The 19,641-nt window shown below is 32.0% G+C and overlaps 1 protein-coding gene across 1 annotated transcript in view; it reads left to right on the top strand.

Moving 5' to 3' along the window:
- The window catches only part of stc (nuclear transcription factor, X-box binding stc), a 90,482-nt gene that overhangs the window by 39,757 nt on the left and 31,084 nt on the right, over nt 1-19,641 (top strand). The window contains exons 12-14 of the mRNA XM_075357282.1: nt 4,631-4,784; nt 6,797-6,996; nt 13,268-13,425. Of these exons, the coding sequence (XP_075213397.1) occupies nt 4,631-4,784; nt 6,797-6,996; nt 13,268-13,425 (512 nt within the window). The remainder of the gene's footprint in view (nt 1-4,630; nt 4,785-6,796; nt 6,997-13,267; nt 13,426-19,641) is intronic.

A 19,641-nucleotide genomic window follows, 5' to 3' on the forward strand; every position in this document is an offset into this window, starting at 1 on the left:
AACTAAGTTAATAATTAAAAATGAACGTGTTAGGCTCTTGCATGCAGGACCTCAGTTAACTTCATTGTCAACTTCGTGAGAAATATTAGATAACACTGATTAACATAATTTTTATTTCCTAACATGTGATACATGATTTTAATCTGTTTTTTGATGCTGAAAATGAATATGAACTCAGATTCTATACCCATCATTTTTGAAAAATGTTTAAATTTTAATTAAAGGGTTTTTTTTTCATCTATCAAAGTATAGTTAGCATTTTACTCCTATATAATATTTTGTTAGCTCATTTTTTATCGCTTAACTTTGTTAACATAATTTGTAAGCTATAAATAAACAATATTAGACAAAAAAATTAAATCATATCATAGTCACATATTATATCATATCTAATACTGACGAGTGAGCCTTCATGGACAAGATTAATCATATCTATGCAGGTCAAACATCTAGCTGCAAACACAGCTGTGTTTGTATTAAGCACTGGATTTAGGAATGAATTAATTTTGTTCAGTTGTATTGCTGTCTTAAGTTTGCTAACAGTGCAGTATCATAATGCCTTGAAATTATGTAAATGATGTGGATGCCTTTTGTTATTATGTGGTAAGTTTACGGTAAAATCATTACAATCATTAATAGTAAAAACATTTCACCTTTAAATAAAAAACCATATCATTTGTACTCTCAATGAAATTGGTGATCACAATAAGACGTGGGCTTCTCATACAGTATACACTAATTGTTCTGTATATTTAAGAGAGGATGACTGAAAGGTACACGGAAGGCTTTGCCATTTGGTGTACCTATGGTTTGGCGTGAACCAAAAGATCATGTAACTGATTGTAACTTTTGTTTAACAAGTGTGTTTGGAATTTCTAAAAAATCTAAACATACTGTAAAATATCCTTCATTGTAATCAGGCCTGTTTCATCTCACAGTGAAATTATTCCAGTTCCTGAGCCACTTATGAATGTATGTTTTGAAAGCAACGATGAAGAATCGGGCACTACTGAAGAAGACAACAATGATTTTGATTTTGAATTATCTTCCAATAAGCCACATCTTATATCACAAAGTGAATTAAATGACTTGGTTAGGGATTTAAATTTATCAATAAATCAAACTGAACTGTTAGGATCAAGACTGCAAGGTTGGAATTTACTTCAATAAAATACAAAAATTTTGGGCTTTTGAAGCCGACAAAGAGAACTTTCTCAGTACTTTATTGATGAAAGTAATTTGGTTTATTGCACAAATATTGATGAGCTTATTTTGCACTTAAGACAAGTTCATAAACCTGAGAACTGGCACCTTTTCATAGATTCGTCCAAGTATAGTTTAAAAGTGGTTCTACTACACAATGGTAACAAATATCCTTTGATACCAATCGCTTATGGTATTAATTTGAAAGAGACATACAATGTGATGAAAGATATTCTTGAAAAAAATAAATTATAAAACACATAGCTGGAACATATGTGGTGATTTGAAAGTTATTTGTTAAACTTGAAAGCTATTTTGTTAGGCATGCATTTAGGCTGTACTAAGCACATGTGCTTTTTTGTGAATGGGACAGCCGAGCTAGGGATAAACATTATGTTACCAAAGAGTGCAAGAAATGAGACAACTTAACTCCAAATACGAAAAATATTATTCATGAGCCCTTAGTTAAACCCAAAAAAATATTTTTACTCCCTCCATATCAAGCTAGGACTAATGAAAAATTTCGTAAAAGCAATGAAGAAGGAGAGTCCTGTATTTTTGTACATCAGGCAGAAATTTCCAAATGTAAGTGAAGGAAAAATTAAAGAAGGAATATTTGTTGGTCCTCAAATAAGAGAGTTATTTGTTTGCCTGTCTACCAAAGCTATGGATTTAGAATTACTTAGCAATTTATCAGAAAATTTGTCTCAAAAAGAAGTCTGTGTTCTAACCTACACAGTGATAATGGGGTTAATTTCATCGGAACCAATAATTCACCTTGCTCGTATAAATTTTTAAATAATGAGAATGTAAGAAGAAAAATAGCAAACATTTTTCGAAAAGGGGATTCAATGACACTTTATTCCACCAAATTCACCACATTTCGGAGGCTTATGGTAAACCACGGTAAAATCAGTGAAATATCATTTAAGACATGTGGTAGGAAATTTAGCTTTAATCTTTGAGGAGCTCATTACTATATTTACCCAAATAGAAGCTTGTCTTAATTCCCACTCCCTTTGTACATTATCTTCAAATTCCTCTGATCCCACTTCTAATTCAGGACATTTCTTAATTGATAGTCCTCTTATTTCTCTACCTAATCCTAATGTAACTGACCTACCTTTAAACGGGCTTAACTGATGGCAGTTAGTTCAGCGAAGTAGTCAGACCATCTGACACCAGTGATCTTTCGATAACCTATCTCGACTTCAACAACGTTCCAAATGGAGAACTAAGCATCCATCGCATCAACCTGAAACTCTAGTTTTATTAAAAGAGAATAACAACATGCCACCACTGCAATGGAAATTAGGTGTTATTGATGACATACATCCTGGACCATACAACCTTGTTCAAGTAGCTACAATTTGAACACCAACAGGGATTTGTAAAAGATACGTGACCAAGATATGTCCATTACCCACCAGTGACCGAGACATTTTATATTATTGTTTAATTTATTAATTATTCTTGTTTGTTGTTTTATATATTCAGTTTCATGTTTTTGAACTTTAAGAAACCATACCGACTTCTGGTGAATGGTATGTTCAGGCAGCACTGCTGTCTGGCACCATGTGATGTTAAATATTAGTTTTTCCTGTTTTTAACATAATTTGCTTGTATTTTATTAAACATGTGTTTTTATTCATTAATTTTTAGTGCATAACACACAACCGTACAATACAGGTTAGTCGCTAAGCTTGTTGGATTCAATCTTATTACATTATCATAAGATGTGTTAAATTATAGTGGGCAGTATGTTGAGACAAAGCGCCTGACAACTCTCTCGGCTCCGTACCGCACACAGCTTCTGGCGGTCCACTGAACTCCATCTACATTATATAAGCCGGCTCAGCACTAGACTAGGCTATATAAGCCGGCTCCAGTCGCTCTAGTCTTGTCTCGTCTCGGTCTCATCTCATTTGAACTAGTTTATCATTTGAACTCATATTTTACACATCATACAGTAGACATGTACTGTACATACATAAAATTATATATATTTTTTTCAACGATGTAATACAAATTAAATTAAATCATGAACATGTTAATATAGAATTGTTAATTCAAATCAGTATTTGTTTTATTACTTAACATAAATGAAACAAACACAAAAACTAAATGAGATACCAACAATCCATGAATATATGGTTACAGCGGAGGTTATATGGAAAACAACGCTGCCAATCGTATAATTAAAAATGTTCAGTCTTATATGCATGTAATTATTCTTATTAATCAATTCTTATTATATTTAATTCTTAACCACACGTAATGAATTCTTACTACATTTAGGCATGTAATTAAAAATGTTCGGTTATTTTCTGAACAGACCTCGTGTATACTTTTATTCTATTAAGTCATCTAGAACAGAATATTGAGATAAGACATAAATATTTTTTTAAACATGTTGTCCTTTGTGTCGGATTACAATTAATTATTTGTTTAAAAATCACCATATACATACATAAAAAATAAGATTGATCTCAACTTTATGTGTTAAAATCTTTTCTTATTCAAGAAGGCCTTTTCAGACCCACAGGATCCATCATCAGTTGTTAAGATAACACAATTATTAAATCATTAGGTCACTAGGTCACATTTGGTCACTAAAGTAAAACTAATTAAAATTGTAATAAGACGTTAAAAACAGATGTCAAAGTGCAGATGTTATAGCCAACTTAAATTGATCGTGGTGTTCGAATTGTGTTTTTTGATGGTTCACTAAACTGAAGTTCTTATATTAGCCTGGAACATCCAACACATCACATGTTATTTAAAAACACTTTCTAATCTATGTTGTGCCATTCAAAACCGTTGACAGGGAATGTTGAGATCAGGAATTGTTCTTTATGATATGCAATTCACATATGGCTCCATGCACAACAGAAACAATTCAAAAATTTGAGTGGAAAATTTGTTATATCCCCTTTACAGTCCTGATCTTGCAACCAGGGACTAACATCTCTTCCTACACCTGGAAAATTGGCTTGTGTCTCAACGATTCAAGGAACATAAAGAGTTGAAATCTTGGTGCAAAAGTCACTACAATTTCAGGTGGCAGAATTTTATGCAATGGATCTTTAGAAGCTTGTTTCACAATGTCAAAATGATTGGAATGAAATGTTAATTGCATAAAAAAATAAAGTAAATGTAAGTACTTGAAACCATTATTAAATTTTTCCTTTTTTCAACTATTCTCATTTGGTTATTGATCTGCACCTCCTTTTGAACCACACATCAAAAGTCCTTTTGTTTTTAATATTTTAATTTACCATTTATAGTTGTTGGATTGACTTATACCCAATAATATTCCAATAACCATTTTCTGTGTATGAAATTTATATGTTTAATTATCATTATAAATATTAATTATGATTATTTAATTTAAACTTTTAATGAAAAGTTTTTTTTTATGTTTCAGAAACGAAGTTGTGGAAAACACAAGTGTAACCAGTTATGCTGTATTGAAGTTGATCATGTTTGCCCTATACCGTGCAATCATATACTTAGCTGCGGACAACACCGTTGTGAAGAACTGTGCCACAAAGGTCACTGTAAACCCTGCTGGAGAACTAGTGAGTCACATATGTAATATTTATGAAGACTATTCAGAAAGTATAAAAAGTATGGTTATTACAAATAGATAAGGTTAAAAGTTAAAACGACATTTTTTTCATAGTCAACAGTGTTGCAATATCTATCTGAAAGGGTCCACATGTAATGTAGAGCTAAATAACCTTCAGTTTCAGCAATGTTATACTTCAGAATATGTTAAAAATTGCTCTATCATTCCACATCAGAATGTGAGGTTCATTTAGTGTTGTTTTTTCTCAAACGAAGAAACTGGCTAAAACTCTCGTCATCTTGTTTCTGTTTATAAGAAGAGGTAAGATAGAGGCTTACTTTTAAAGAAAGGTCTCTTTTGAAATAAAAACAAAGCTGAAAAGTATGAACAAACTCTACGTTTACGCATAAAAACTACTTTTCTATCCAGCTGCCTTTAACTTCAACATATTTTTCATAGCATTTCACTAACTTCATTCCCTCTTTAAGCAATTGCTCCACCTGTGACTTACAATAACGCCCAGTAATGCCATTTTTCAATTCGTTGTTATTGTCAAACCTTTTTGATTCAAGCTACTATTTAGGCGAAAAAAAAGTAATTGCTGGGAGCTAAGTTAGGTCTATAAAGTGGATGATGGAAGAACTCCAAAAATCTTTTCAGTTGTCTCGCTGTCTGATTCGTCATGTGTGATCAGCCATTGACAAGCAAAAAAATCCTGTGGGGTAGCATTCTACATCGTTTGTTTTTTATAGCTATTCTAAAATATTTTAATATTTCTCAATATGTATTGGCATTCACTGTAGTTCTGCGATCATTAAATTCAACAAGCTAGACGCGTTTTTCCTCAAAAAGAAGCAGCCATAAGTTTCTTTACCAAATGTTCTTGTTTGAACTTCTTCAGTTTAGGAGATGAATGCTGCCATTGCATTGACTGCTGCTGCTGCTTTGTCTTAATGTTCGAATAAGAAATCCCTGTTTCATCTCTGGGAACAATATGATTAAACCTTCATCACCTTCATTTTCATAATGCTGTAAAAATTCATGTGCTACAACAAGATGTTTTACGTTGCATACGTGCCTTAACATTTCTGGCACCCATTTGAAACACAATTTTTTTTAGTCCAATTTTTCACCCAAAACCTCATAAATCAAAGATTGTGAAAGATTAGGAATTATTAAAAACAATTTTGACATGGTTAATTGCCAGTTTTCAGATTTTTTCATAAATTTTTTCCATTAAATCATCTGTTATCACCAATGACGGCCAGCTGCTACATTCTTCATGTTCATTCTCTGCCTCACGATGAATGGCACCACTGTCTTACTTTAGCATCACTAATAATTTTTAGTCCATAAACCTCACAAATTTGTTTGGAATTTCAGTCACTGAATTGTTTTTTCCATCAAAAATCTGATTACTCCCTCATACTTCACACTAGGCAGGATAAGAATTACACCTCTTATAAATGAACAAATAGAAACAATTAACAAGAAAATGACTAAAGTATTGTTATTAGCAGATGACTATTGATGACAAAGCTACACAAATGCCATCTGTTTACATTATGTGACAAATCCTAAATGGAAACCCTACTTTAAAAACACGCCGTGTAAATAGATAAAGTGGTGACATAAGTTGAAAGTAGAAAGAAGTGATATTCATTATGAAGAAGGCCATCTGTTGTCACTGATGACATTGTGCAGTAAAATTAATAAAATTTTATGTTGATGGGTTTTTAACAATCATTAAGTTTCATGAATAACATCCCAGAGTATTAACTATTCTTCATGAAATGGTTAGAGAAAGATTATGGTATCAGAAAGTATATTCATCTTGATCGATAATCATTAAAAATAATGTGCTAGTATTGTGAAGATGTATTAAATTTAAATTGTTTATATCTAATTTTAATTTGTTAAATTGTTCATTTTATTATTTTGATGTTTTTTTTATTAAATTGAATGTAACAGTTGCTTTTTTTTACTGGTACAGTATCTAAATTGATTTTCAAATGTTTATAGGTTTTGAAGAATTGTATTGTGAATGTCGCAGCAGTGTATTATACCCACCTGTTGCATGTGGTACTAAGCCACCAGAATGTTCAAAGCCATGTACACGCTCCCACAATTGTGATCATCCAGCACTACATAACTGCCATAGTGAGCCAGATTGCCCTCCGTGTACAGTTTTGACTGCCAAATATTGTCATGGCATGCATGAGGTTGTTATTTAAGTATCATTTTAACAACTTTTTAATTTAAAATTTTATACTTACCTACATAAAGTATTTAATTTTTACTATTACTATAAAGTAATTTTTTAAAGGAGTTGGGTTCAGAAAGAAAAAATTAGTTTATTTGAAATAATGATATTTAATAATAAGCATTATATGCAACTTTTATAACTTAAACATTTTAAGTTAATAATTAGTTATAAGTTTAGTTATTTAAAACTTCTGTACTTTAAAGTGGTGATGGTTTCATATAAAAATAAAGAATTAAGTTCCCATAAACAAATGTCCAAAAATTTTAAGATTTCCATTTTACTGTTAGTAATTTTTCTTTTTTCTTTTACTAGAAATTCATAAACAAACAAATTAAGATACTTCAATAAAATTTGTTATACAAGTCATTCTTTATTAATTGCCATTCTTTTTTTTTTTTTAAAAAAACAAATATATTATGTGTTATAATTTCAAGTTGTGAGATCTTATAATTAAAATGTTTGTCCTTGTTCTTTTTATTAACATTCAAAAATCTTTGGTGTTATTCTCTTCAGTACTTAAATAATCTATTGATACCTGTTTCCTCAAATGTAGGTTGCATAGTGTTTTATTAAAGCCATTTCAGTTTTGTCAGTGGCGTTTTCAGATGTTGTTGATAAAGAGTTCTTTGTTTCTCTTTCTTAACCCCATCACTGCCAGCAAAAAATAAAGCTATTTTTACTCCAGCCTAGCAAAAAAGAAAAAAATAACATGATTTAAAAATTTTTCTAATTCACTTTATAATAATTTTTTCAACTCTAAAAAACATTTATAAATGAAAAATAATTTTTAAAACTTTTTGTTAGTGTGGAAGCCTTCAAAACATGGGGTAACATATAGTGCAACTTCATACAATTTGCATTGATAATGTGATTCTTTTTGCTTCCCTTGTTTTTTTTTTTTTTTCATTTTACACAACACTTCATGGCATCCTTTCTTTTTTCAGTAGAAGGAATTGCTGACTAGAAACATCTGAATTGCAACCAAAGTGGTGTTGGTTCATTTGATCTCCTGCCTCTGTTATGAGATAATGAAAGTCAATGGTGCACTTCTAGCAAGCCATAAATGAAGGACTCCCGTATTTTCAGATAGCTACATTTTTTTGAATTCAAGCAATTATAAATAACCATAGTATTGTACTGGGTATGTCTATATTTTTTGTACTATTTCAAGTTCTTTCTCATGGAAGGGTAGGCAGTGATAACTTGGTTTATGAGAGCTACTTTGCCCATTTTGTTATTACGGTCTACTACTAAATTTGGCTTTTTTATATTCTGGTTAGTAATTCTATCTACTTCTCGAAGTTACAACCAAGGCAGGGTATGAAATGTTCTTATTGTTTGTTCTGGCTTTTTATCCTTGCATGCACAAAATGCCATAGTGCAGTTATAGCATACAACCATCTCACCTTTCCTCAGTGTTTTGAATTTCTTTGTAACTTTTTTTTTTGTATAAGTTTTCTTTTCACATTATATTGTCATCTGTTTGTGGCTCAATCAGGGTATCAAGAGATTTGCAATTTAAGAATGTTTATAATTATATTTTTTTAGTTTAAGAAGTAAGTAAAATAAGACAATTCAATGATAATAAAAATAACAATAGTTACAATATTAATTAACGACAATAACAATAACTGTATAATAATAGTAATAAAATAGTAGTAATAACAGTGTATAATAACAATAAATGTCAATAATAATAATAATTAGCAATGATTACATACAAAATAGAAATTAAAGTAAGGTCACAATTTATTTACAAGTAGTTAAATTGTAAAAACCAGAATTTAGTTCAGTTGACAAAAGGCATAAGGCATTATAATGACCGATAACATTTATACTTTTAACAGCTAATATACAGTAAGTCTAAAGTTCTTTTACTGCAAATACCTTTCCTTTTTAACAAATAAAACTACCCTGTTGTATGAATGAACTAACACTTTATCCCATTCTGTAATTGTCTATAGTAACTCACCAGACAACCTCCTGTAGTCGCCCACTGTCCTCACCAGAATTACTTGTGACATCACTTTACATGTTGTACAAACATGCACAATGGTTGTTTTAGACTCCTCACGTAATACTCGGTTCATCAAAAACTGAACTCAGTTTGTCTTCCTTGGAGTAGCTATACTCCTATTCACTTTACCTGGAGAACCAGACCCAAGTTGAGGTATGAGAATGATCTTCAGAGACATTTTCCCATACATTATTACCCTGATATGATTAGCCTTAGCAAAATATTCCTTTTAGTCCCCCTTCTGGATTCCTTTCGTTTGTTATTTTCTACTACTTTCTTGGCAGAAATCCATTACTCAGGTCTGTTGTACCAGTCTTGTTACAATATTAATAGTGCCAGAGACATTGGTTTCACTACTTTTGTAACTTAAACAGATTACCATGCAGTACAAGTTTCAGAACCATCATCATCATTTATAAAGTACACTTGCTCATGGACAGTCATGTGTGTCTGCATCAAAGCTCCTTATTGCAACTAATCCTTTTGTCATGTTTACAGGGTACCTATTATGTAATTGAACCTTCTATGCCACTATATTCCACAAATAATTAATGTTAGATTACAACAGTGTGATGTTATCTTAAATTTAAAATCACTTCAAAATTAAATGAGCCATTATATTAAGTTATGACTTTTTTGATATAAGTTTTTTTTTTATTCACTTGATCAAAAATTTGACTTTTTCAACTGATTATTGCTTTCTTAATTATGGTGATGTCTGCATTTGATTTCACCAAACTAAAAAATTATTATTCTGATTCAGACTTATAGGAAAGTAGTAGAGTGACAAGATTGTTTGACAATTACCACCACTTGAAAAGATTTGTGTCAAAAAAGTAAAAATACTACACGTGCTGTACAAATAAAATATACATATATTTGCACACATAAAAGTATGAAATACTTTTTTCTTTTACTTCATGAATTGGGTTTTTGTAAATATATATGTGTGACCCCTGTTACGAAAAGTGACTTCTTGTTGGGAAGCATAAAATGTTGGTATAATGAAAAATCATGTTACTTACAGATAAAAAATGTCAGTTTTCTATTTTTAGCTGAATCAGATACTGTGTGATTGTTTCTGTATCATTTAAAGTAGGTTTTAGTTCCAGATCATTTCGCTAGGTTGAGAAAATGTTTAATATTTTAACCAGTGTCATGTTTGTGAAAAGGGACCTCTGGTCAGCAATACTAAATCACTGTAACAGGTCCCTTTTTGCTTGACATTGTAGTCTAGTAAAACTGTAAAAACGGTTTATAATTTCATTTTTAAAAACGGTGAAATGGTTTTAATGATGTTTTTTACAAACTATTTAATATAAAAAGTAATATAAAAGTAGTGCTGTTAAACCATTGCACTGTATTGGGATATAGGCTTCCATCTATCAGGTGATTCTAGAAATTGGCATTTTTTTAATTTCAGATTAATGGTTGGTTTTAAAATGAGTGACAATAGGATTTTAAAAGTTTTTAATGACTGGTGTGTATTACAATATACCTGAAGATGATTACAGCGTCATTGATAAATATTTTTCGAGAGAGTGTGGTAGTGATGATACTAGTTCAGATAAATCAACCCCTAAATTATTAGATGATAGTGAAATATGTGTTCCTGTTGAAAATATTGACCAGTCGATCAAAAATCTTGTTTGTTAAGTAGAATTGTTAAGTGGAAGCTGAAGAACCAGTTTCTGTGATTGATGAAAATGATGGAGGAGGTAATTTAATGTTAGGAGATTTTAATTTGCTGAAAACAGGCCAACCTTCATCAGAACAAAACCCCCAATTAGTAGTAAGCATTTTTTTTTTACAAAAAGGTCGCGGGTCCAAAACTTATTTTGGGTCCAAATAATTATTTTTGTATTAAACAGCTTGCTGTCCCAAGAAAAGTAACTGAGATGAGAAATGAATGTGATTAGTTAGATTATTATGAAAAGGATGTCAATAGGTTAGATCAGTTAATAATTAGAACATCTTATGCCTTTCAAATGACAGGGAAGTGACTGCTTATACTCACAAAATTCAAAATGCGCATACATTTTTCAGAACAAAATTTTTATTAAATTGCTAAATGTTTGCAAAGAATTGTTCTTGTTTGCTTGTCACATAAAAATTAAAAGATTTAAGAAATTGACAAAAAATTACAATGACTGACCTTATAGGTAAAAGCCATGGAAGTGCTGGTAGTTGTCAATCAAGTAGAACATTTTTTAGATTTATAGAGCTTGTTAAGTTCATTGAAAATTATGCCGAACAACATGCACTTTTTATACCCGGTAAGATCCCAGGCACTTAAAACTGCATTTGCCAAAATTTTATCAACAAGTGATACAAAAAAAAAAGTAATAAATACTGTGATTCACTGTTAGCACTCTGTGAAAAACCTATATCAATTCATGTGTTTAGTTTCACTTGGAGGCAGACTTGCAGTGATATTATAATCATGAAACCTAAATATGATTTATGTAAAAAATGTCAGTCGAGTTACGCAAGCTTTAATAAACAAGAAAAATTGGAAAATGTATCTGCTATGAGAAGTCATTTAGAATTTGTAGCTAAAGAAAGAGATAATTATTGCACTGTTATTAGAGATTCAAAAGATGTATTGCAACTTCATAGTAGTAATACACCAAATTCATGTTCTTTAAATACTTCAGTTTATTACAGTTTCAATTCAGCTCAGCAAATGCACTTACCTTTAAACCCATTACAACCAGGCCAACTGTATTTTTAACTCCATTTAAAGTAGGAATTTTTGCTATTATGTATGAAACTATAAATAAGCAGTACAAATATTTAATTCCTGAGAGCAAAAGTGGTAGTAAAGGGGCAAATTTAATAGTAAGTTTGTCTGACAATTATTTAAAAAATTATAGTCATGGTGAGAAAGGAATGTACACCCATATAGACAATTGCATGGTTCAGAATAAGATCAATATTCTTTTATGACATATCTTGCTTGGCGTGTTGAAATGAAATTAAACAAGAAAATAATTTTATCATTTTTGCCAGTGGGGCATACTAAGTTTTCACGTGACTGGGTCTTTGGTTTATTAAAAAAATAAGTTCAAGAATATCTTTGTATCATCAATTTCAGAGTTAGCTGAAGTTGTTGGAGAATCTACTGCAACATCTAAAATAAATTCTGCTGTTCTTGTGGACAATGAAAAGGGAGAGGTGAATATTAAGGTGGTGATTGGCAAGATTATTTCCAAAATCAAGGATGGAAAAGAGTTCCAAATCTTACCAAATACTTTCATTTTGAATTTAATGAAGAATGTATAGGAAAGATATCTTGTAAAACTGAATTAAATGGAGTAGAAATCTTGCATGCCATAGCTATCGAAGGAAAAATCACAGATAATAGAGAAATGACTCCCACTGGTTTGAGCAAAGAATGTAAAAAGTATTTGTACGAAAATATCAGACCATACTGTAAAGACAATTTAAAGACCAACTATATGGACCAGTAGAAGAAGAGGAGTAAAATGAAAATTTCCAAGAGCAAATTTTCTGTGTCTGCGACTCAGACATGGAAGTGAAGAAAGATGCAGGAAAAGTAATTTTCTGGTTGTGGTTTATTAAAAAATGTATTATTAGTTATCTTAAATATAAAAAAAGGGGAAAAAAGTGTTCAAAATATAAAAAACTTATGTGAACTGCCATGATAAAAGTGGTTATTGAACTTATGTTTATGTAAGACGGACAATTAATTATCATAAAAACTTTTAATTAGTTTATTACTCATTTTTTACTCTTTTTTATTATTATTATTTCACAATGCTATTAGTGTCTATAGCAAGACAAGCAATTAAATATTCTAAAAAAGTTAACAATATCATCGTAGAATCATCTGTAAGGTAAGAAAACTGTTATTAAACTTTGATTGCTTTTTTCTCTCTCAAAATGAAGGGTTTTTAATGCCTGAATAAATTTAATGCAAGTTAACAACTAATTGATGTGGTATTATAAATTTGGTATCAAATTATTCAGAATTTTATCCTCTTTTGATTAAGCGTGATTTCAAAAATTGCTCAGTTTGAGATAAGAGGTCCCTTTTCACGTGTGTGTGTGTGTCTGTTTTCTAACATGTAGCATTATTTGTAGTTGTTATATAAACAAAAATGCTGTAAGAATGATTTATTTTTGCAGTAAAATATCTTGAATTTTTAATCTGTAATTTTTTTATTTATTATGTTAATTGTTCTAGCTCAGAAAAACCGTGCCTTGTCATCTAGAAGAGTTTTCATGTGGTTTACCTTGTGGTAAAGAACTCCCTTGTGGACGTCATAAATGTATTTTACCATGTCATAAAGGTGAATGTTTAAAATCTGGTCAATCCTGTGTTCAGCCTTGTACAAAAACTAGGTTCGTTTTTTTTTTTTAAATACAGTTTAAAAAAATATTTTTGATAACTTTTTTATTACCTTCTTTTACTTTTATATATTACTTTTAATTAATGCTAATTTAAGTTAAAGGAGCTGCCATAAAAAAATTAATTTCAATGTAACTATTTTGATTATAATACTATGCATTCAGTTAGCGTTACATTTTTAAAGGATTAAAATAAATAACTGTAAAAAAATTAAATTCATTCAACTGGAGTAACACAGAATTGTTCATATATAGTTAGGTTGTTGTAATTACTTACTTAGCCGGGCGTACAAACCGTAGTCGATTCACAGCCTCACTCGTCAGCTTATTCCCCCCATCCTGTCCTCTGCCAGCTCCTACCTATACCCCAAGCAGTCCAGATGCTTCCTGGCACCATCACACCATCTTTTCTTGGGTTTTCCAAATGGTCTGGTTGTATCAACTCCATCCGACATCACCCTCTTTATCTCCTTTCTTACAACATGTCCAAATCATCCCAAATATCAACTTCTAATCTGTGCTACAACATCTTTTCCAGCAAACAGCATTCTGAATGATTCTCCAGGTGTCTCCTTTCCTAATTGGGCCAAATATTTTCATGAGCACCTTCCTTTCAGAAGCCATCAACCTTGCTTCCATTTTTCTTGTCAAGTTCCATGTTTAGGACCCATGCAGTAAATCAGGTTTAATCATCATTTGATACGACTGCAGCTTTGTGTTAAAAGATAGCAGTTTTGTCTTCAGTATGCTATTCTAACCATACATGCACTGATTCACTGTATTTATCCTAGTTGTGATTTCTTTTTCCATATCATTTTTGTTGTTCACAACTGATCCAAGGTATTTAAAAATGTCAACTCACTCAATATGTTTGTCTTCCCTTGTATGAGATTCAGCTGCTCTCTCCTAGATTACATGATATATTGTCTCTTTTTACTACTTAAAGTGAGACCCACTGCCTATATAAGTACTCTCATCATTTCACTGCTTGTGGCTCCAAACAGGACTATATCATTCGCCTTTGCCAAAACATTGAATTTTTTAGCTTTAACTCTCATACTTATGTCCAAGATTAGTAATACTTTCCTAAATACTTAGTCACGTGCCAGATTGAACATAATGAGTGATATAATGTTTCCCTGCCTCACCCCAGTAGTTACTTTAAATTTCTCAGTTTTTGATTTTTTGAACTTTACTTCATATTCTGGATTCTGTATGCTTATTTTTACAGATGGACCTATTTGCCAGTTATGAACGCATTTTCCATAATCCTTTAAAATTCTCATTTATTCAGACTGTCGTAAGCCCTACTGAAAATCCACAAACTTGTAGTGCATATCAACGCTGTACTCCCAACATTTGCTCAATATTTGGCTTGTGAAAATCTGATCCACAGTAAACTTCCCCTTCTTAAAACCAGTGTGGTATTTTTGATAGATTTTGTATGTGGTAACAAGTAGGGAGATACCTCTATAATTGCTACATTCAGTCTTATCCTCTTTCTTGTGGATTGGGTAGACATTTTCTTCTACCTCCACACTTTCAGTATCATTGCACGTACCAGTTTCATAGCTCATTCACTCCCATACTTCATCAGTTCAGCTTTAATCTCATCTTTTACTGGGGCTTTACCCAGTTTAAATGTTTTAATTATCTCTATCACTTCATCTTACTACGGCTCCTCCACCAAATTTTCAACTATCAAATGTGACTTCTATCCCAAAGATCCCACTTCAATGTGTATGTTCAATAGCTTCTCAAAATATTCTTTCCAAATTATAAAACTCTCCGCATAATTCACAACTATGTCTTTTCTTGCATTCTTGACTAAACTTATAGGCAGCAAGTACCCCCTTCCTAAAAAATCATATTGTCCAAAAAAAGTCCTTTACATTACTTGCATGTTTGTCCTGTTCAACTCTTGTAACCATTTCCTTCAAGAACCCCTGTTTTTTCTTCTAATAACTCTCCTAGTTTCTCTGCTAATTTCCTATATTTTTCCATATGCTCACCCACCATTGCCTTCCAACATCCTTCCCTTTGCCAACCTTCTGTCCTCCACACTTCTCTTACATTCCTCTTTTAATTGTCCTCTCAGCTTAATTCATTATATTTTTGATTTCCACCATGTATCTTCCATGCTTATCCTGGAAATAGTTGTGGACACACCCTTCAGATTCCAGTGCCCTGAAACGATTCCATATCTCCACCTGGTACTCCAGCTTTTCCTATTACCCTTTAAAAAATATTTTTATTATACATTGTCTAGAGGGCTTTTTACTACTTATTGCACCCTAACTAGTACTGGTAACATTATTATTGCACTTTGATATTCTCTGTTTCAGCTTGATCAATACCAGGTGGTGATCTGACCCAATTTCCGCACTCTTTAGGGATCAGATCTTACATATATCACACAGCTCTTGCTTCTCTTGTCCACCAGCACATGATATACCTATTTTCTTGTCTTCTGATCTGGGGATGCCCATGCTTGTTTAAAGATAGCTTTTTAGAGGGAAAAAAAGATCTCCATAATTCTTCAGTCTTTTCCAGCTGCAAAGCCTTCCAAGTTTACCTCACCACCTCATTGGTAACGTCATGCAAGTTATGATCACCAACATGCAGCTTCTGTACCTTTTCTTGACCTATCCTTTCATTTACATCATCCAGTAATAGCTTAATTCCATACCGTGGCATTTTATCATAGACATACTCTATCAGATTATAGAAGTCATCCTTAACTTCCCCAACCTTAGCCTTTCTTGGAGCATGGTAACATATCACAGAGAAATGACTTTTAATTCTCGAGCAGCAAATCTGCTCACTTACATCCACAAACGTCATTATACTTGGCTTAAAAACCTGTGCCAAACTGGTGGGTATTCCTCACCCTTTATACAGGATTGTGAACCTCCTTCCCTGCATCATACCCTCTCCTTGCCATTTATTCTTTGTGTTTCTTGCTGCGCCACAAGGTCCATTCTAAATAAAGCAAGCTCATCCAGCAACTTCTGTGCCCCTGGGAGCATAAACCAATCTTACATTCCATGTTCCAAATCTTAAGTATTTATTCATTATTCATTTCTTAATCCCATAAGTTCCTGTTTTATCAGAGCCTTGCTGATTGTGATTTTTACAAGGTGGGATATCAACCCAACGCTCAACTCCCAACCTGGAGGACCAGTTCCAGGTTGTCTGGCTCTAGCCTCCTCATTAGTGATAAGCTCACTGAAAAGGCATTTCCCATCCTACAGTATAAGGAAGTACCAATGCATAATTCTTGCTGTCAGCGACGGTTTATGGTGGTGAATGTCACGCGGGACTCTGCGATGGAGCTAAGTGGGAGTAGGTGATCAATCCGCCTCTCCCTGTTGGACCAGACCGGAATCCATAATTAACCTAAGTCAGGGGTTTATTTAAAGCGTAAGTTGAGTTTCACTAAGGGAACTAGGTCTAAATTTCGTTGTTGTGATCAACATGTTTGGTGGTATGTTGTGTTGGTTTTGCCTCGAATTACAAGACATTCACAAAATTGGCTCATAGTAAGTAGAACTAGGTATGGGGTTCGCACTTCCGTGAGCTCGGTTAGCTAGTTCAGAGGGAGACAATGTAGGACACTCAAGATGTTTGGATGAACCCTACAGTGAAAGCAATGAGTTATTAAATCACCGAGGCATCTGCATCGGGTGGCATCCCAATGAGGCCAGGCTTATTACTATGAGATGTAAAAAGTCAGAGTGTGATAGACGACACTCATTAAAGCCCAGCAGGACAAGGAACAGGGGGAGGGTGTGGCAACCGGAATGTCACTAGGCGGGTGTCTTCCCCTACGGGGTTGGGATGTCACCTTCACTTCTCCCCCTACTGGAACTACCAGTATAAAGGGATCCAGTATTAAACACTGAAAGTGGCTCTGTTTAGTTATAGCCATTAGCAGGACAGTTGTAATTATCATTAATAATTAGTATTAACTGATAGAACAATCATAAAGAATTTAATTCCTTAAAACCTATGTTATTAGTTTATATAATGATCCCCCTTACATATTGTTTATTTCATTTTAGCAATTCTACCTTTTTGTTGTTGAAGAAAACCTGATTTAATAATTTATATTAATTGTTTTATAGAAATTTACTGAGAATTAAAAAAAAAAACTGTTAACTAAACCACATTTTTTTAACATTTAAGAATAAAATATATTCTCCAAAGTTTTGTTAAAAAATAATGCTAATTTTATTATTAAAGTTATTCCAAAATTAAGTATGATTCAATTATCTATGAAAAAACAAAAAAAAAGTTAAATTATAAACACAATCTAACTACATTTCTACTCAGGATAAAAATATTACTATAAAATAAAAAAATAATACAATTAAATATAGTATGTAATATCAAAATACATAATATTTTTAAATTATTTAATATAATAATAATTATTATTATTATTTGAAATTATTTAAAATTTATATATCTTCACATAGGTCTGTGAAATCAAACAATCAAATAAGTACAGCTTCAGATAAATAGTTGCATATTGTTGGAAAATAGTGGTTGATAGCCATAGTATGTACAAGGTTTGATAAAAAAAAAAACGCAGAATTTTTTAATTTCCCACTATAAGTCCAGTTGTCACAGTTTATTTTTTCTTATGTTTGTATACTTATCCTTAGCGTATGTTTACATTGATAGCCATATTGAACGCTTAGTTTATTGTTGGTCATCAAAACATTTACACATGTTTTGATATAGTTGGAAATTTTTAACTTGTGGAAAAATGGAACAAAGAATTTGCATTAAAATTTGCTTTAATAGTGGAATAAAATGCAGCACCACATGGAAATGTTGAGTGTTGCTTTTGGCGAATCTTCTAAAACATTCGATTCTTCTGAATAAAACAAGTATTACGAGTGGTACAAATGTTTCCAAGAGGGCCGTGAAGACATTAAAGTTAATGAGCACCCTGGGTGTCCCAGCACATCAACAACTGATTACAAAGTCAGAAAAGTGAAAAAAATGGTTATGGATAATCGCTGAATCACTGTCAAAGAGTCAATAAGGATTACTACCTGGAAGTTCTGGGCCATTTGCATGAAGCAATCCGAAAAAACACTCGGATTTGTGGTAAAACAATTCATGGCAATTGTATCGGCTCACGCTAAACTGCTTGTTCGTGAATTTTTGACCAAATACAACACTGTTATCTTGCCATAGCCTCTGTATTCACCAGACTTGGCCTCCTGTGACTTCTTCCTACTCCCCAAGCTGAAAAGAACCATGATAAACAATGTTTTGCCAAAATTGAGTAGATAAAAGGCAAAATCTCTGAAGGAGCTAAATTCCATACTGGAAATTGTGTTCCAGAGGTACTTAAAAGATTGGAAAAAGCACTGGTAGAAATGTATTATATCTGAAAACGAGTACTTTGAAGGTGTCAAAATCAATATTGATGAATAAAGATTTTTTGAGAAAAACTAAAATTCTGCCTATTTTTTTTTATCAAACCTTATATCTTACATAGTAGCCTTAGGGAAAAAGTATTTTAAAAATTACACTTTTAAAAAAATATTATATTTTGAAATGTAGTTGCTATAAATAAATTTCATGCTGATGTTAACCAGCTTTGGACCATTGTCATCGCCAACATCAATAAATGAAAAAAAACAAAAATTATCAACCTGCATTGTTTTATGAAAAAAATTCTCATCTGTTGGCTAATACCTTTTCTTCTGAGTGTGATTTTACACTTTGTAATTAATTTAATTGATTTACTTTTGGAATATTTGTGCTATCAAGTGTTGGAATTTTATTATTGATGTTAATGATAATGGTGTTGATTGTAATATATATGATCTTTTCGAAAGTAATGAGAACTTTTATATAAAAACAATCTCAAAACTGTTCTCCCCCTTCGGTGTAATTCCTTGAAAACACACACAACGCTTCCAACACATCTGTCATTGTTCATAGCAAGCAGTGCTTGATTGAAGTCTTCTCTTACTTGTTTTTGCATGTTCACTGGTGTGCCAAAGTGGTATTTTTTCAGTTGAGTTTTTAATTTGGAAAACAAAAAATAATCGTTACGTTTTTAATTGGCACTGTAGGGTGAATATGGAAGGACTGCAGTGGATTTTTTGGCAGGAACTCTCACAGCTATGGATGATTGGCTTCATGTATTGCTGTGGTCGAGGGTCGTATTTTTATCATTTAAAT

The sequence above is a fragment of the Lycorma delicatula genome, chromosome 2 (genome assembly GCF_047948215.1).
Source record: "Lycorma delicatula isolate Av1 chromosome 2, ASM4794821v1, whole genome shotgun sequence".
NCBI lineage: Eukaryota > Metazoa > Arthropoda > Insecta > Hemiptera > Fulgoridae > Lycorma > Lycorma delicatula.